Here is a 14702-nt window from a genome sequence, read left to right on the forward strand (position 1 = left end):
AATATGTTATATATTTCAAAAAAATTACATGAAAAATACTAGAAATCACAATAATTAACAACTTAAAAAATTTAAAAGATATAAAATATTTGGTCGACTCTTGAAATTATATTAGTGTCACTGAAATTGGAATAGAAGAAAAGTATTATAAATCACAATAATTAAAAACTTAAATTATTTTTAAAATATAATTGACTATCAATGGCACAATAATTTGGACAAGAAAAGTAACGTATATTAATTTTAAAATTACGTAAAAAATATTATAAATTAAAATAGTTAACAACTTAAATTATCTAAATACATAGTAAAATAACATACGTTGAACTCATGCTAGATTCCGAATGAATTCTAGAAAACATATGCAATCTTTTTATTAAAAAAATTTATTTAAATATATCAATATTGAAAAGACAAATAAATATGATAATGTTGGGTCCGTTCTGATACGGGCCATGCTCCTCTAGTGTGTATATATTTACAAGACACGATCATATTTGTATTCAAATATTAAATTCGGAAAATAAAACATTTGACCATTACAATGTAGCTCAGGAGGTGTTAGCTGCAATCCGTGCAAAAACTACGTTAAGGAACGACAATGGGCCTCTTTTTTACTCTTATCCCAATTAAAATTGGGCTTTGCGTCGGAAGTTACTGGGCTGTAAAGCCCGTTAGTAGTCCATCAAAGCCCACGAAATCAACGTGGGTCCCACATTTCCTTCTCCGCAAGTTGCCAGCACCTTGGAGAAGGGGCCAATAATAATTTCAAAAGGCAAACCTTTATAAATTCCTAAACCCCAAAAAAATAATCATCAAAAATCCAAATTTTGGCTCTAAAACCCTAAATTGCATGCAATTATTGAAGAAGGCAATTTAGATCTTCAATGGGATTTATCAGAAGCACGTTTTCGTTCGTTATGGGTACGGGTTTGGGTGTTTACTTGGCCCAAAATTACAATGTTCCAAATATTCAGAAGCTCTTCAATACTGGCCTTGTTATCGCTAAGCATTTTGAAGAGAATTATCGGAAACCCAATAAGAGGAATGACGAAGAGTAGTACTACTGTTTCATCAGGTGCTGCTTAATGTCTGAATTTTTAACTACTGGGGGTCGGGTGGGTGGTTAGTAAATTAGTTTTTTTTTTTTTGGGAGGGTTGGTTTTGGGGATTTGAGCAAGTTTATTGAACTTTTTGATGTTTTGATATATATGATTCCATTAATGAAATTAGTTTTTTCTTCAGTTGTTTTCGATTAGAGTGATGGATGTTCCTTTTATTATTATCTCGTTGCTCGTTAGTTGGTGGAAACAAAGGAAAAATTGCATCTTTTACTCTTATATGTGTGCATACAAGACAACAACCACATACTTTTTTTTTGGTAAATAAATAATTTTATTACCAAGTAACAATTACAAAACAGAAAAGTAAACTGGACAGCCCCATTTTACAGTCTCATCATACTCATCTTCCTATTCTATTAACTTCTAATATTAGAGCTGCAGCAGTAATAAATCTTCAATATATTGTGAAGTTTTGGTCTTGACCATCCTCTCACATGCACATCTTGGATGACTTGTTTAGCTAGCATTGCAGGGGTTCGACTCACCTTCTGCAATATCCTTTGATTCCTCTCCTGCCATATAAGGTAGACACTCGCATCCATCACCATCCTATATACCTCAGCTCTTGGATTTTTACCTTTGCAGTATTTATTTGTCCAATTCACCTCATCAGTACGTCCCTGAGTTGACCTGTGCATACTCTGCCAGTGATTATGGTTCTCTATAGCAGCACAACATAAAACAAGTGATTATGGTTCTCTATAGCAGCACAACATAAAACACATTGCACATCCTCCACTCAACCCCACTCAGCAAGTCTGTCCTCAGTAAGTAGCCTATTATGCAGGGCTAAATACAAGATAAAAGTCCATTTAGGACATGCTGCATTATTGCAGGTCAGTCTTCTCCACTCCATTTTCTGATAGTCACCTCTGATAGTTTGGTATAGCTGCTTGATAGAGAATTTATCCATTAGTTTAACATCTGCTTCATTCCAGCCTTCTTGTTCAAACACTCTATGCATTTGTAAAAATCTTCCTTACCATCCAAGAGGCCTGAGGTGCTGCAACACCCTAGATTGCCCCTTGTTTCCCATAGTACATGTGCACCCATCTCACCCATAATCTATCTTTCTTGGTACTCAAGCTCCATAACAATTTACTTATTGCAGCCTTATTCCATGCCTGTGCATCTAACAAATTTAAGCTACCTGCAGTTCTTGGCCTACAGAGCTTCTCCCATGCAATTGGAGCTTTCTTGGAAGCATATACTCCATCAGTCCATAAGAATGTCCTACATAATTTTTCAATACACTTGATGTCCTTCTTTGGGATGATGAACACCTGAGACCAGAAGTGTATAGAAAACAACATACTCTTGATTAATTGAGCCCTTCCTGCTTATGATAGGAATCTGGTGGTCCAGATATGTATTCTTGCCATTATCTTCTCAATCAATGGTTGATACTGCACAATAGCCATCTTCTTAGTATGAAGAGGGACTCCCAAGTATCTGAATGCTAGCTATCCTTGTGAAAATCCTAGCTCTTGTACAGTTTCAGCTTGGATATCATGTGGCAGCCCTTCAAAATATATAGAGCTCTTATCATTATTAGCAACTAGACCTGAGGCTAAAGAAAATTCCTGAAAAATCTCATACAACATCTTGACAGATCCAGTATCTCCCCACTAAAGAGCAATAGAACCACATACTTGTAATCACACAAGTGGAGTATGGGGAGGGTAGAGTGTAGGCAGACTTTAATAGAGGTAGGGAAACTGTTTCCGATCTATCCTTGGCTTAAGGAAAGAAAACAAATTCAAAGCATGTGAGAAAAAGAATTAACAAGAGTGAAGGAGTCATGGGAGAATACAATAGAAGAAACATAACTACAATACAATAATAAGATAATCCAAGAGCAAGAAAAATAATTGTAACGAATACCAGTGTTATCAAAGCAAAAAGTGTAAAAAAGCTCCAAGCTCCATGGGGGCTTTAAGTGCAAAGCGCAAATTAAGCGTGGGCTTTAATGAAAAAAGGCGCAAAGGAAGAAAAGATACAGTTATATATGTTCAGTTATAACTAATAATTATAAGAATGAATGTCAAATATATGATCAAAGAAATTGAAAAAAATACGTTAAAGTTAAATATCAATTGTTTAGTGTCGCCTCTAGAAGGGGCTCATTGGAAATGTAAAGTATGTCTCAGAAACTTGATGACAACACTGAAGCTTCACATTAAGCAAGGCGAAGCACTCAACATGTTTTGCTTCAGGGCTTAAGCGTGCCTTTGATAACACTAATGAATACTGATTTATATAGTTGTCTTTGATTAATTTGGTATTGAGGTGTAGTTGATTGATAGAGTACATTATAGATGGACATTGTCTACTGAAAAATAAAGCCAATCGTTAATAGATTTGTGAAATATGAGAGTTGGGTGTATTTTTTTTTGAAAAAGGTAACTTGTATTATAAACAAAGGAATACACAAGAAGCATTCCGGTAAAACTTACAACCAAAATTCCAGAAGATCCTTCTAAAGGATCTCATAAGTAATCTGAAATGCTAGGAATGTCCTCTTTATCTTGAAGATATTCATGTTTACACCAAAAGAAGAAAAGGACCAGACAATTCATTTTCAGTTTCTGCATAGTGCAACTCTTGTTTTCAAAGATTATCTGGTTCCTCTCTATCCATATAGTCCACCAAATGTAGGCTGGGACAATTTTCCATCTCTCCCTGTGTCCTGACTGATTTCCATCTCTATTCCAGCAAGCTAGCGCTTCTCTGATACTCCTTGGCATTGTCCAGCTTATGCCTCTTATATTAATGAAAATCTGCCATAACTTAGCAGTCTCCCTACAATGTAGAAAAAGATGGTTTATTGTCTCCAACTCACATTCACATAGAGAACGCCTAGAACATACATGGAAACCTCTTTTCATAAGGTTGTCTTGAGTTGGTGCAGCTTGTTTGGCTAGAAGCCAAGTGAAGCATGCTACCTTTAAAGGCACCTTGACTTTCCAAATCATCTTCCAAGGCCAACCATCAACATGTGGACCTGCTCTCTGTAATTTCCTGTAAGACGAGCCAACCGTAAACCTTCCTTGCTTGTCTGGTAACCAAAACAGATTATCCTCACTTGAGTTTAGATCTTCTTGCTGCTCCAGAATGTTGAATAATTCCGTTACTCTATTGACCTCCCAATCATTAAGATTTCTCCTGAACCTGAGATCCCATCCCTGACTGTTTCTCATTTCTCTGATTGTGGACCTTTTTTGTAAACTCAGATTGAATAAATCAAGGAACTTGATTTTCAAAGTCTCCTGTCCCACCCAAACATCTTCCCAGAACCGAGTTCTCCTTCCATTTCCCACCTTTATTTTGCAGTTGTTGGCAAAGTTGGTCCACTGATTCCTTATAGATTTCCATACCCTAGTGCCACAAGGTTGTGTAGCCCTATTTGTGGTCCATAAGTTCATTCCAAACCTGGTTTTTATTGGCTCCTTCTAGAGTGCTTGTTCCTGTGAGGCAAATCTCCATAGCCATTTCATAAGCAGGCTTTGGTTCTGCTATTTCAGATTTCTTATACCCAAACCCCCTTCCTTTTTGCGGAGCATAACTTGATCCCACTTTACTAAATGGATTTATGATTATTTGGGTCACAATTCCCTTGCCACAAAAAGTTCCTCCTAATAGCATCCATCCTGTCAATCACATTTGTTGGCATGGGGAAAATCGATATCATATATGCTGGTAAAGCGTCCAACACACTATTGATGAGTGCGACTCTTCCACCCAAAGATAAATGTTGACTTCTCCAATTCACTAACTTCTTCTCACACTTCTCTAGAACATTGTTCCAAATTCCTTTTGACTTGCTCTTGTCCCCCAAAGGCATGCCAAGGTAAACCGTGGGAAGCTCCCTTATCTGCCCTCTTAGTATATTTGCTAACAAACTTATCCTGGGCACCTCATTAACTGGGTAAATGAAACTCTTCCCCAATTAATTTGGAGGCCTTATATGGCTTAAAAAAGAATCAATATAACCCTTAAGTACTTTAATTGGGAATTCTCAGCATCACAAAAAATTAAGGTGTCATCCGCATATTGAAGGTGTGATATGGCCAGACCTTATCTATCATTCATATTGGGATTGAAACCTCTTATCCAACCTTTTGTTTGAGCTGTCCTGAGCATGTCATTTAGACCCTCCATGGCCAGTATAAAGAGAAAGGGGGATAAGGGATCTCCTTGTCTCAATTCTCTCTCAGACGAGAAAAAACCAGACGGGGAACCATTTATCAATATAGAGAATTTCACGGATGTAATGCGGAACTTCATCCACTCGACCCATTTCTCACCAAATCCCATGCTTTCCAGAGTGTTCCAGAGAAATCCCCAGTGAAGATGGTCATAAGCTTTTTCAATATCCAGCTTGCGTGTATTCAGTGAGCCCATTATTGTTGTCAGTCAAATCTCAGAATGTGCTGAGATGAACACGACTTGTGTAAGGGATATATAATTGTAGGGCTATGACAAGCTTATGGAATCACTAGATAAGATTACATACAGTAATATTCTCTTATGAATGTGTTTTTCTAACTTCCGCATTTACAAAACCTGAATAAGCCCACTAAAAGGGAGATCAGGTTCTAAAGCCCATTCATTTGACAAGTTGAGTATGACTCTTTTTGTGATCGACGTATTTCAATAGTTGTGCAAATCTTTGGCTGAATATTTTCTTGTCGATATGATGACTTCCAAGACTATATTACCAAAAACAGAGTCAAAATAAGTGCATCTTGTGATAGCACTGATCCAAGGAGCTTCATCTGGATGTGGTTATGAGTATTTCAAGTTGTATTTTGCTTGGTAAACAGTAACCAGATTTCTCCCTAAGCTTATATCCTGTTGATATACTACAATTATTATTATTATTTTTTAAACTGGTAACTTTATTATACTAAAATTATTGCTGGCAACAGAAGAAGTGTCATTCTCCATTGGTATCTCTATTGTCCCATATCGGTAAAGTGTATAAGGGATAGAATGGCTTTAATGATTAATCCCAGCAAGTGATAATTAAGTCATGCAGAAGGGTTCAAATTCTTTCATCTTGCGCATTCAGATGTCTGTTCTGAACATCAGTTTTCAGGATCTACTTATCCATCTTCTTCTTTCATGGAGATTTAAGCAGAAAATATATGCAGAAAATTCCAACAAGTATTTCTGATATGCAATCAGTCCTGTCCTAGAATAAGTGTCTGTTGAAACAACTTAGATGATGAAACAGTAATAACTTCTCTCGAAAGAAATGTTTATTCTTTTGCAGCATGCTTGCGGTTCAGATCGGCAATGATACCAGCTGACAGTTTTTATGCCACTTGTGTTATTGAAGCATTTGTGCATATTAGGATTGATTAAAAATGCTTCATTAGTATCCTTGACATCAAGCATTAAACCATTGATGTTTGATTGAATGATTTTCTGGTATAAAAGCCAACATTTGTGTGCAGGAAATAGTTGATTTTGTGAGGGGTGAATGTAACTTAAGCTTAATTTATTTTTTCAACGTACTAATTGGTGTCAGGTACTTTGGAAACTTATTCATTCTTTGGTTCAAAAAATTGCAAAAGTTGTACTTAAAATGATTCTCAGCTCTGATTTAGGCATTGCCATCCACTTATTAGCTGTCCATACGTAAACTGGTTTTACAATGAGAGAGATGAGGTTGGTTATGCAAACCTTTCTTAAAGCTTTAATACCTGTTGTTTCTGACCAGACGCTCTTGCGAGTTATTTCTTCATTCAGTTTGTGAGAGCCTGTCTGGTTTGGAGCAGTTTTAAAGGAGTTTTGAGGACTCGTCCTTTCCACATCTATCAATTTAGATACCCGGGGCGCTCGGAAGGTGTTCTTTTTCAACTTGGTTGGCAGCTGGGAGAAATTTTGACAGCTGAAACTTACTGAAGAGGAGTATTACATATACCAGTTGGTGTTTTATGTGTAAAAACTCAGGTGCGAACGACCTCCTTTTACGTTGTCATGTAGTTTCTCATTTGTTCTTTTGATGGAACACCTTTAGATGGTTCAGACTTCAACGGGTGATGCATGCACCGTGAGGGAAGCCTGGTCAATTGAACAGTTCAAAGAATGAGGAGAAAACAGAAGGTGTGGGATATTGCCCCACTAGCACTACTTTAGATTGTATGAAGAGAGAAATAAGGTAGCTTTTGAAGGAACAGAAAATGATTTTGTGCATTTGAAGAACAACCTCTAGGCAGATTATTTTTGTGGCGCACCTTGAGATTCCGATATGTATGGAAGGTTGGGTGTCTATTATCACTTTGTAGGTTCTGTACTTCTTAGAGTTCTCATACCATCATTAATGAAATTATTTTACCTTATCAAAAATAAAAATAAAAACATTGCTAAAGGAATTCTGTCCTTAACTACTAAAAACTTTCTCTATGTTGATGCAAATGAGTCCCTATGTGGCACAAGCAGGGCACAACTAGATTGTGGAGCAATCTGTTTGGATTTGATTTCTTGTCTCTCTTCTTAATTCTTATGGGCTAATAGTGATACTAATATTGTTTTACTGGTCACACTAATGTCAACTTCTTTGGATTATTGCTTGGTTTGGTGGATTCTTCCTAGGGGTGGTCTCAAGGATATGGTTGGGTATTTAAGATTTGACTCAAGGGTGCAAGTGGTCCTAACGGAATTATTGTCTTGCTGTTGTCTCTATGTTGGGAACTAAGTTGCGAACTCTTCACTTTTGATGCCGCACCCATGTAGGATTCTTCAAAAATACACTAGTTTTGGCGAATCTGGCACACACCTGTTGTTGGAAATTGCTTTAAGTTACTGCACTAGTTTTTAGCAAAATAAATTATTTAGATTAAGATGAATTTGAATTTTAAATATTTGTTAATTTGCTTAGTTGTTGAGATAATTTAGGTTGTTTTAAATTTTAAATTATGCAGTTTTTTATGTTTTGTTGGCTATTTAAAGCCACTTAATGCTTAATAAAATTATTGAAAAGCCATTGAAAGCTTAGTGAAAGCTTGAAAGTCATTTCAATTCAAAGAGAGTTATTTTAACCCCTTTTCGCTGCCCCAATTTTTTTTTAAAAAACCCAACAGTGGTATCAAGAGCCTCATTGATCTTACGGGATCTGTGTGTTCTTCCAAAGCGCTACCATACCATTTTTAACCCGCAAGGGCTATCTTTTTAACCCGTAAGGGCTACCTTTTTAACCCGTAAGGGCTCCTTTTTCAACCCGTTCTTATTTTCAAAGCATAGGGCTATTTTAAGCCAAAAAGATGTCAAGCAGCAGTCTCTCTTTGAATGTCCCAAAAATTTTCACAGACAAAAATGATCAAATTTGTTCTATGAAGAAATCATATCTTGAAACCTATGCTTTATGTGATGTTTTGATGAATGAAAAATCCTTACAATATTTTGCAAAGTTTAAACAACACAAGATTGTTGATGGTTTTTCAGCAAAGAATCAAAAGAAGAAAAAGAAAAAAGAGAAAGATGAACATCAAAAAGATGTGCAAGTTCAAAAAAAATTGAAAAATTCAGCATCCACTGCAAGAGCAAAAATTGAGGAGGAGCAGTTTTAAATCACAGTAACTAAAGCAAAGGAAGAGTGTTGGAAATTGCTTTAAGTTATTGCACTAGTTTTTAGCAAAATAAGTTATTTAGATTAAGATGAATTTGAATTTTAAATATTTGTTAATTTGTTTAGTTGTTGAGATAATTTAGGATGTTTTAAATTTTAAATAATGTAGTTTTTTATGTTTTGTTGGCTATTTAAAGCCACTTAATGCTTAATAAAATTATTGAAAAACCATTGAAAGCGTATTGAAAGCTTGAAAGTCATTTCAATCCAAAGAGAGTTATTTTAACCCCTTTTCGCTGCTTCATCTTTTTTTTTTTAAAAAACCAACACCTGTTGACATTATTGAAGAGTCCAAGCAACATAGGTTGGGGAAGATGCAGAGCATGTTCCTCCGTCCTCTGTATTATAGGTATTAAATATTTTTGTCTTCGTGCCTTGAAGATTTCTTCAAATTGCCATTCTTATGTAAGTTCTCAAAATTAAGTGCAGTCTCTTTTTTAGAAATGTGGAAAGTGTGCTTCCGTGTCATTCTGGATGCTTATGTTCTGTGATTTAACTGATGGGACCTCTTGGTTCTGGAAACTTGATAAATATTTGATTATGCATCGTTGATAGCTACCAAATACTCCTCTACATTTGGTAATATCTCTATTTTTCTGCTGTGCTTCTGTTTTCTTTTGTTTAACACGCCTTCTTGATTTTGTTTGTTGACCATAATAGAAAATTAGATTAAGGTTGGCGTCCAGTTATGCGCTGCTGAGTCTGTTGTTTCTTGGTCTTTTGGTGCTGATACTGTGATGTGGATCTTCAGCTTTGAGGAAAAGGGATTTTTTTTTTTTGGCATCTTTAGTGATTTCCTGTGTATGGTATGGGATTTTCAAACTTCGCACTTGACTGGGCCATTGGTTGGTAGTTATTTCAGGTAGGCAGATATTTTTAACCTTCAATTAAATTAGTTTTTAACACAACTTTACCTTCAGTATCAAACTCCTGCCTCACCATAGTTGATTTAAATTCTTACAGCTTACTGGAAGTCATTGTCTTTCGTATTTCATTAGGATACAGAAAATTGCTTGGACGGCTGGAAAATATTTTTGTATTCATTAGGATATTTTTTAAGATTTTTGCAACTTGTTTGAGCAAGTATGATGTGCCAAACTGCCAATTACATAGATGATAACCATGCCTTTTTGTAAAGTCATGTATTGATTAGGCTAAACTCTCTAGATGCTCAAATTTGTGTTCGTGTATATGGGAGTATTGTTTGCATAAATAATTATTAGCTTACTCAAATAAACAGAACTTGACAATGGAGTAACTGAACTATTGTAGGTGATCAGTGCAGATTTTGACATTGAATTGTGTTGGAACATTTCTCTGTTGTTTTCAAATGGAAAATTGTGATGGGGTTATTGTTTAGAGAATAAGCTAGAGTCTTGATGTGAAACAAATAAATTCTGCTTGTATGTTATAAAAATAAAAATTAAAAAGGAACAAATATGATTCTATTATGATGATAATAGTTAAGCAGTGTCTTTTCTTTTTTCCACTTTCTGCTTCTTAGTCCACAGTTAGATACAAGTCAGATGAACTTTGCGAAGTTGGAGTACAATTTGAGGGTGAATTACTACTGCAGGAGAGGTAGTCTACCTCTTTGCCATGTATACGCCAATGGTCAATTTTTCCCAATTGATCTGGTGCTGAACTTGGGAGAGTCTGTGAACGAAGAATATGCAGAACACTCTCTACTTTCCCCAGAAGTAAGACGGCAGAGCGGACGCCTTCTGCTCTCTCTTCAATTGTGCCATGGTGGCACTGCATGGATATAACTCTATCAAGGTTGGTGAGACAAGCACCTGTTATATCCGCAATCATGGTTGACAATCGGTCAAACATGGTTTTGCCGTTCTCAAACACTTTGCTATCAGAACTTTGCAGAAGAGTTTGACATACTCTATACATACAGTTTGCTGCCAACATATTGGTAGGCCATTTTGAAGGTGATTCTTTTAAACAAAAGTTCGGATCTTTCTTTTTGAATTCGACGAATCTCTGTTTTGCTTTCTCAGAGAGTCCTTCAAGCACGCCTTTTGGATTTTGTTCTTCAGTGGCAATTTTGCGCAGGTCAACGTCCAGCCACTTGTAGCATAAATCAACTTCTACCCACACTAATTCTGCTGCCTTCCTGATGTATACTAGGTCTTTTCTATCATCCAGGTGCTCTTCAACAACTTTCATGTACATGAGACCTTCATACACACTCCTTAGCAGTTCCTTGATTGAGTGGACATCAATGTCTGGAAGTGCCATTGCAATGCTTGTCAGTGTCACTATAGGAAGAGCCCAGCAATTAGGAGGTTCTTCCGAGTCTAAAGAAGGAATTTTAGCATGGTCAAATTCGTGCACTCCCCTGAATCCAGATGATGACTTCACTTTCTCCAGAAGTTGTAGAAGATGTTTAGGCTGCTCCTTTTTCCCCATCCCTATCCAGTGGCCTACCACATCACAGTTGCTTTGCAGCATCAAATCAATTAATACTTCCTCTCCTTCGAGGTGTAAAACGTAGCGGCTAAGATCTGGCCTCAGACTAGCTTGTGACTCTATATCATGACTCGACACTATACTGTTGCATTTCAGCATCCTGATTGCTTTCTGAGAGCTTATCAGTAACCAACTTACAGAGAAAGTGGAAATGACCCGAACTATCTTACTGAGTGACACCATCAGAATTTGCATCCAAATGCAGAAATCTAGAATTTTGTTCTTTGCTTTATGAGCGAATTTTCTTCCACGCCGGCCACAAACTCTGAAATCCAACGGGCATTCTTTCCACTTAAGCAGTATATGGATCCAGTAGTTCTCCACTTTGAACAACGTGAGTTTGCAGGCATTATTTGCTTTTTTGGGGCAGTGGAAATTTATGGCTATGAACCATCTAAAAGCTGGTGCAATAGTTCCTACTCCTATTGCCACTGTGTGAGTTACAATAATCAAGGTTGTGGACCACTTGTATTCAGAGTCTCCACTACAGAAGCTGAAGCTCGAATGGAGAAAGTAAGACCTAAGCATGGCTTCAGCATAAATTACTGTGCTCAGAAGGCAGAAACCTCCAGATGCAGTGCATGTTGCTAAGCGCCCTGCCACAAAGTGGGGGCTACAGGTATAGGCCATGGTCCATAATTTCATCAGCTCATCCTTCAGTTTCTCAGTTTTGCATGTATAGCTGATGTTGCATTCTTTCTTTGCCAACTTGTACTTCTTTTTATATTTCAGGTCCAAATAACACTTCGTAGTTGGTATTGTTAAGGCTGAGGAGATCAGTAGCAGAAGTAAAATAAGCATAAGAAACATGAGGGCAATATGCTCTTTCCAGAAAACATAGATAACACCAGTAGCTAATTGTATGCCAATGTTCACAATGGCCGTGATGACGAAAATTCCCAAAGCCATTATGTTCATCAACAGCTCTTTGTTCTCCATGAGACCTAAAGAAGGCATAAAATTTGCAATTACCGTACAAATTAGAGCACCGCTGCTTAGTTTCGTCAGCTGGTCTTGTCGGCGAGGCATGGAGGTATTTAGATCAACAGACAACTTGGTGGCAACAGCTAGGAGCGTCAAGGTTGTAGCATTGAGAGAGAAGAAGTAGCAAGGAAACCATAATTTTCTACGGCGCAAGCCATTAAAGACATCGATTGCCATGGCCAGTGCACAAGCTGCTGATGCTGCTGCAACATAGATACCGATCCATGGCATCGGCTCGCTGAATTTCGAGTCATCTAGGTTGCCATCTATGGTGCAACCAATTTTTCCCATCTTGTTTAAAAGCTGAAATCTTGTCTGTGGTGAAATATCTTTAGGGTGTTTCTACTCTGGGTGTTATGCTGTTTCTGATGCAACTATATCTGTTTGTTACTTTGACCCTCTTTCAAGCTATTTCCACTTTCCAGTGCTTTCCAAGATTTACTCTTTCTGGTAGCATCTTCACTGAAATTTAGCAATTAAGTTGATTTGGTCATGGATGATTTCAGTGGCTGCATGATGTTAGAAAAGTCAGCAAGATGGATGATGGACTTTGACATGATTAGTTTATTTGAAAGCTGGCGAGTTATAATTGGCTTTGATTGCTGGAGGGGTTCCTATGATGTGTTTAGTAGTAGTATTAAAAGTCAAGCACATGTTTAGAAAATTGCCAAGTCTATCTGATGCCCCTATGGCAGTGGGGTCCGAAGTGGTTGCCAAGATTGTTTGCTAGTCAAAGGTGGCCAGTGGGTAATAATACAAACTTGGTGACCACGTTGATTAGCTCACTTAATGGGTCCAACAGACCACTGATCGTCCAGATTGAAAAAACATTGTGTAATTGTTTACCAAAGGCAGTCCATCATAAAAGAGAAATTTATGCCAGCGCCCCCCCACCTGGCCGCCCCTAAATATAACTGAGAAGACGACCCAAGAGCGACTCTCGACTACATAAATTGGGACTACATAAATTGGGATGGAAGGAGTACGTTTTGTTGCGCGAAACTGAGGGCTGGTCAAGGCGTGTCTAGAGTTTCACTTTCCCATAAAAAAGAAGTCACTTTTGTCTTCCCAAATCAACTCACCCCTTACTAAGTAAAGTAATACTGTGAGTTGAATATTCAACGTTCCCTTCTCTGATTACCCAGTGTAATACCTATACTAACTTTTATATGAAAAGAACTAAGGCTTAGTACTACTTATTATATTATTTATTAAGTAGCTTGTTGTACTACTTGTCTCTCGCACAATAGGTCTTCACATAATTCAATTGAACAGGAGCCTTGAAATAACCGTTAAAGTTGCTAAACAGGAGGTCATAGATTCAAGTTGTAAAAACAGTATAATAAATCTTTATGGTTCAGTCCTTCCCTGAATCCCGAATTTTAGTATACGAGGTCATGCTTCACATAATTTGGTCCCTTATTTATTTAGTCAAAAGAAGAATTAAAAAAGGGGAAACCACTCCATCGACCTTGGCAATAACAACATTTCCAAGGAAATGGTTTGACTTTTCAGTCTGCAACTTCTTCAGTAGACTTTTCTTGTGTTTGACTCCAGCATCATTGGACATTGCACTTGTGGGAAAATCTAGATCAGACCACCAAGACTTTTCTTAGAGGACACCTAAGGATTATACAAAGGGAACCAGCTCTAGTTTGCATCATTTTAATGAATATGGAGCTCTGCAGAATTATTGAGGACTTCCTGATTTTGCAGGAGAAGACCATTAGCACTTCTCAATAGTGAAATTGTTGCCATAAGACTGACAATCATAGGAACAGTAATAAAATGACTTAATACATCGACATCTCCTTGTACTCGTCAACAAATTGCCCACAAATTTTATTTAGACATGCAAACTACTGCTTGTTAAATTGAGCACATGGATACATGATAAAAAATTTCTATTAGACACTTTTCTTTCAATTTTTGTAAATATATTTGAGCATGCTCTCAAGCGTCTATTAGGTAATATGTCACCTCTTTAAATTATACACAACCTCAAACTAAGTTGCTTGGAATCTCCAAAAATGTTGCCTAGGATCCGACATGCACCCGTCGATATTTTTGGACAATCCGAGCAACATAGACCTCAACTATGATTTAACACATTGACCTCTTCAGTTGGCTGTGGCAGTCGAGCTTTTGTAATCTGTGGAATCATTGAATTATGCAAGTATTGTTTCATATATGATTGGTTATTTCTTCCTTTCACCCTGGAATCCTTACATTTTTTTTCCTATCAATTCTTGGTTTTGCATGTGTCTTTTTCTTTTGGCCCTGTAATTTTTTTTCTCTCTATTCTGGCATTTGGTTCTTTGTTAATTCTGGAAGAACAAAGTAGAATAGAAGTGAGGATTGAATCTTTATGTTAGGAATAGAAGTAAACGTTGTCGAGAATAGAATTAAAGTAATAAAAATATGCTCTCTATAATAGCTTAAGCTTTTGGATGAGATGGTTACACACTTAAAACAGA

The 14702-nt window shown here is 37.0% G+C and overlaps 2 protein-coding genes across 3 annotated transcripts; one reads left to right on the forward strand and one right to left on the reverse strand.

Annotated features, from left to right (window-relative positions):
* Nucleotides 1-719: 719 nt before the first annotated feature.
* Nucleotides 720-12615, forward strand: LOC107867519. 2 transcript variants are annotated; one of them, XM_047393372.1, is made up of 4 exons: nt 720-1078; nt 2281-6800; nt 6959-11860; nt 11974-12615. In XM_047393372.1, the coding sequence occupies exon 1, from the start codon at nt 888-890 to the stop codon at nt 1059-1061; it is 174 nt and encodes a 57-aa protein (XP_047249328.1). In that variant the 5' UTR covers nt 720-887; the 3' UTR covers nt 1062-1078; nt 2281-6800; nt 6959-11860; nt 11974-12615. The 2 variants fall into 2 exon arrangements, with proteins under 2 accessions (XP_047249328.1, XP_016569282.1); XM_016713796.2 differs by lacking the exon at nt 2281-6800 and having other exon boundaries at nt 6853-11860.
* Nucleotides 10143-12516, reverse strand: LOC107867525. Its single transcript, XM_016713807.2, has one exon. The coding sequence runs from the start codon at nt 12514-12516 to the stop codon at nt 10261-10263; it is 2256 nt and encodes a 751-aa protein (XP_016569293.2). The 3' UTR covers nt 10143-10260.
* Nucleotides 12616-14702: the final 2087 nt, after the last annotated feature.

This window comes from Capsicum annuum, chromosome 1 (genome assembly GCF_002878395.1).
Source record: "Capsicum annuum cultivar UCD-10X-F1 chromosome 1, UCD10Xv1.1, whole genome shotgun sequence".
In the NCBI taxonomy this organism is placed as follows: Eukaryota; Viridiplantae; Streptophyta; class Magnoliopsida; order Solanales; family Solanaceae; genus Capsicum; species Capsicum annuum.

What these genes read in the sequence shown, in the direction of transcription:
- LOC107867525 (XM_016713807.2), bottom strand. Translation starts at nt 12,516, where the DNA reads ATGGGAAAAATTGGTTGCACCATAGATGGCAACCTAGATGACTCGAAA.
- LOC107867519 (XM_047393372.1), top strand. Translation starts at nt 888, where the DNA reads ATGGGATTTATCAGAAGCACGTTTTCGTTCGTTATGGGTACGGGTTTG.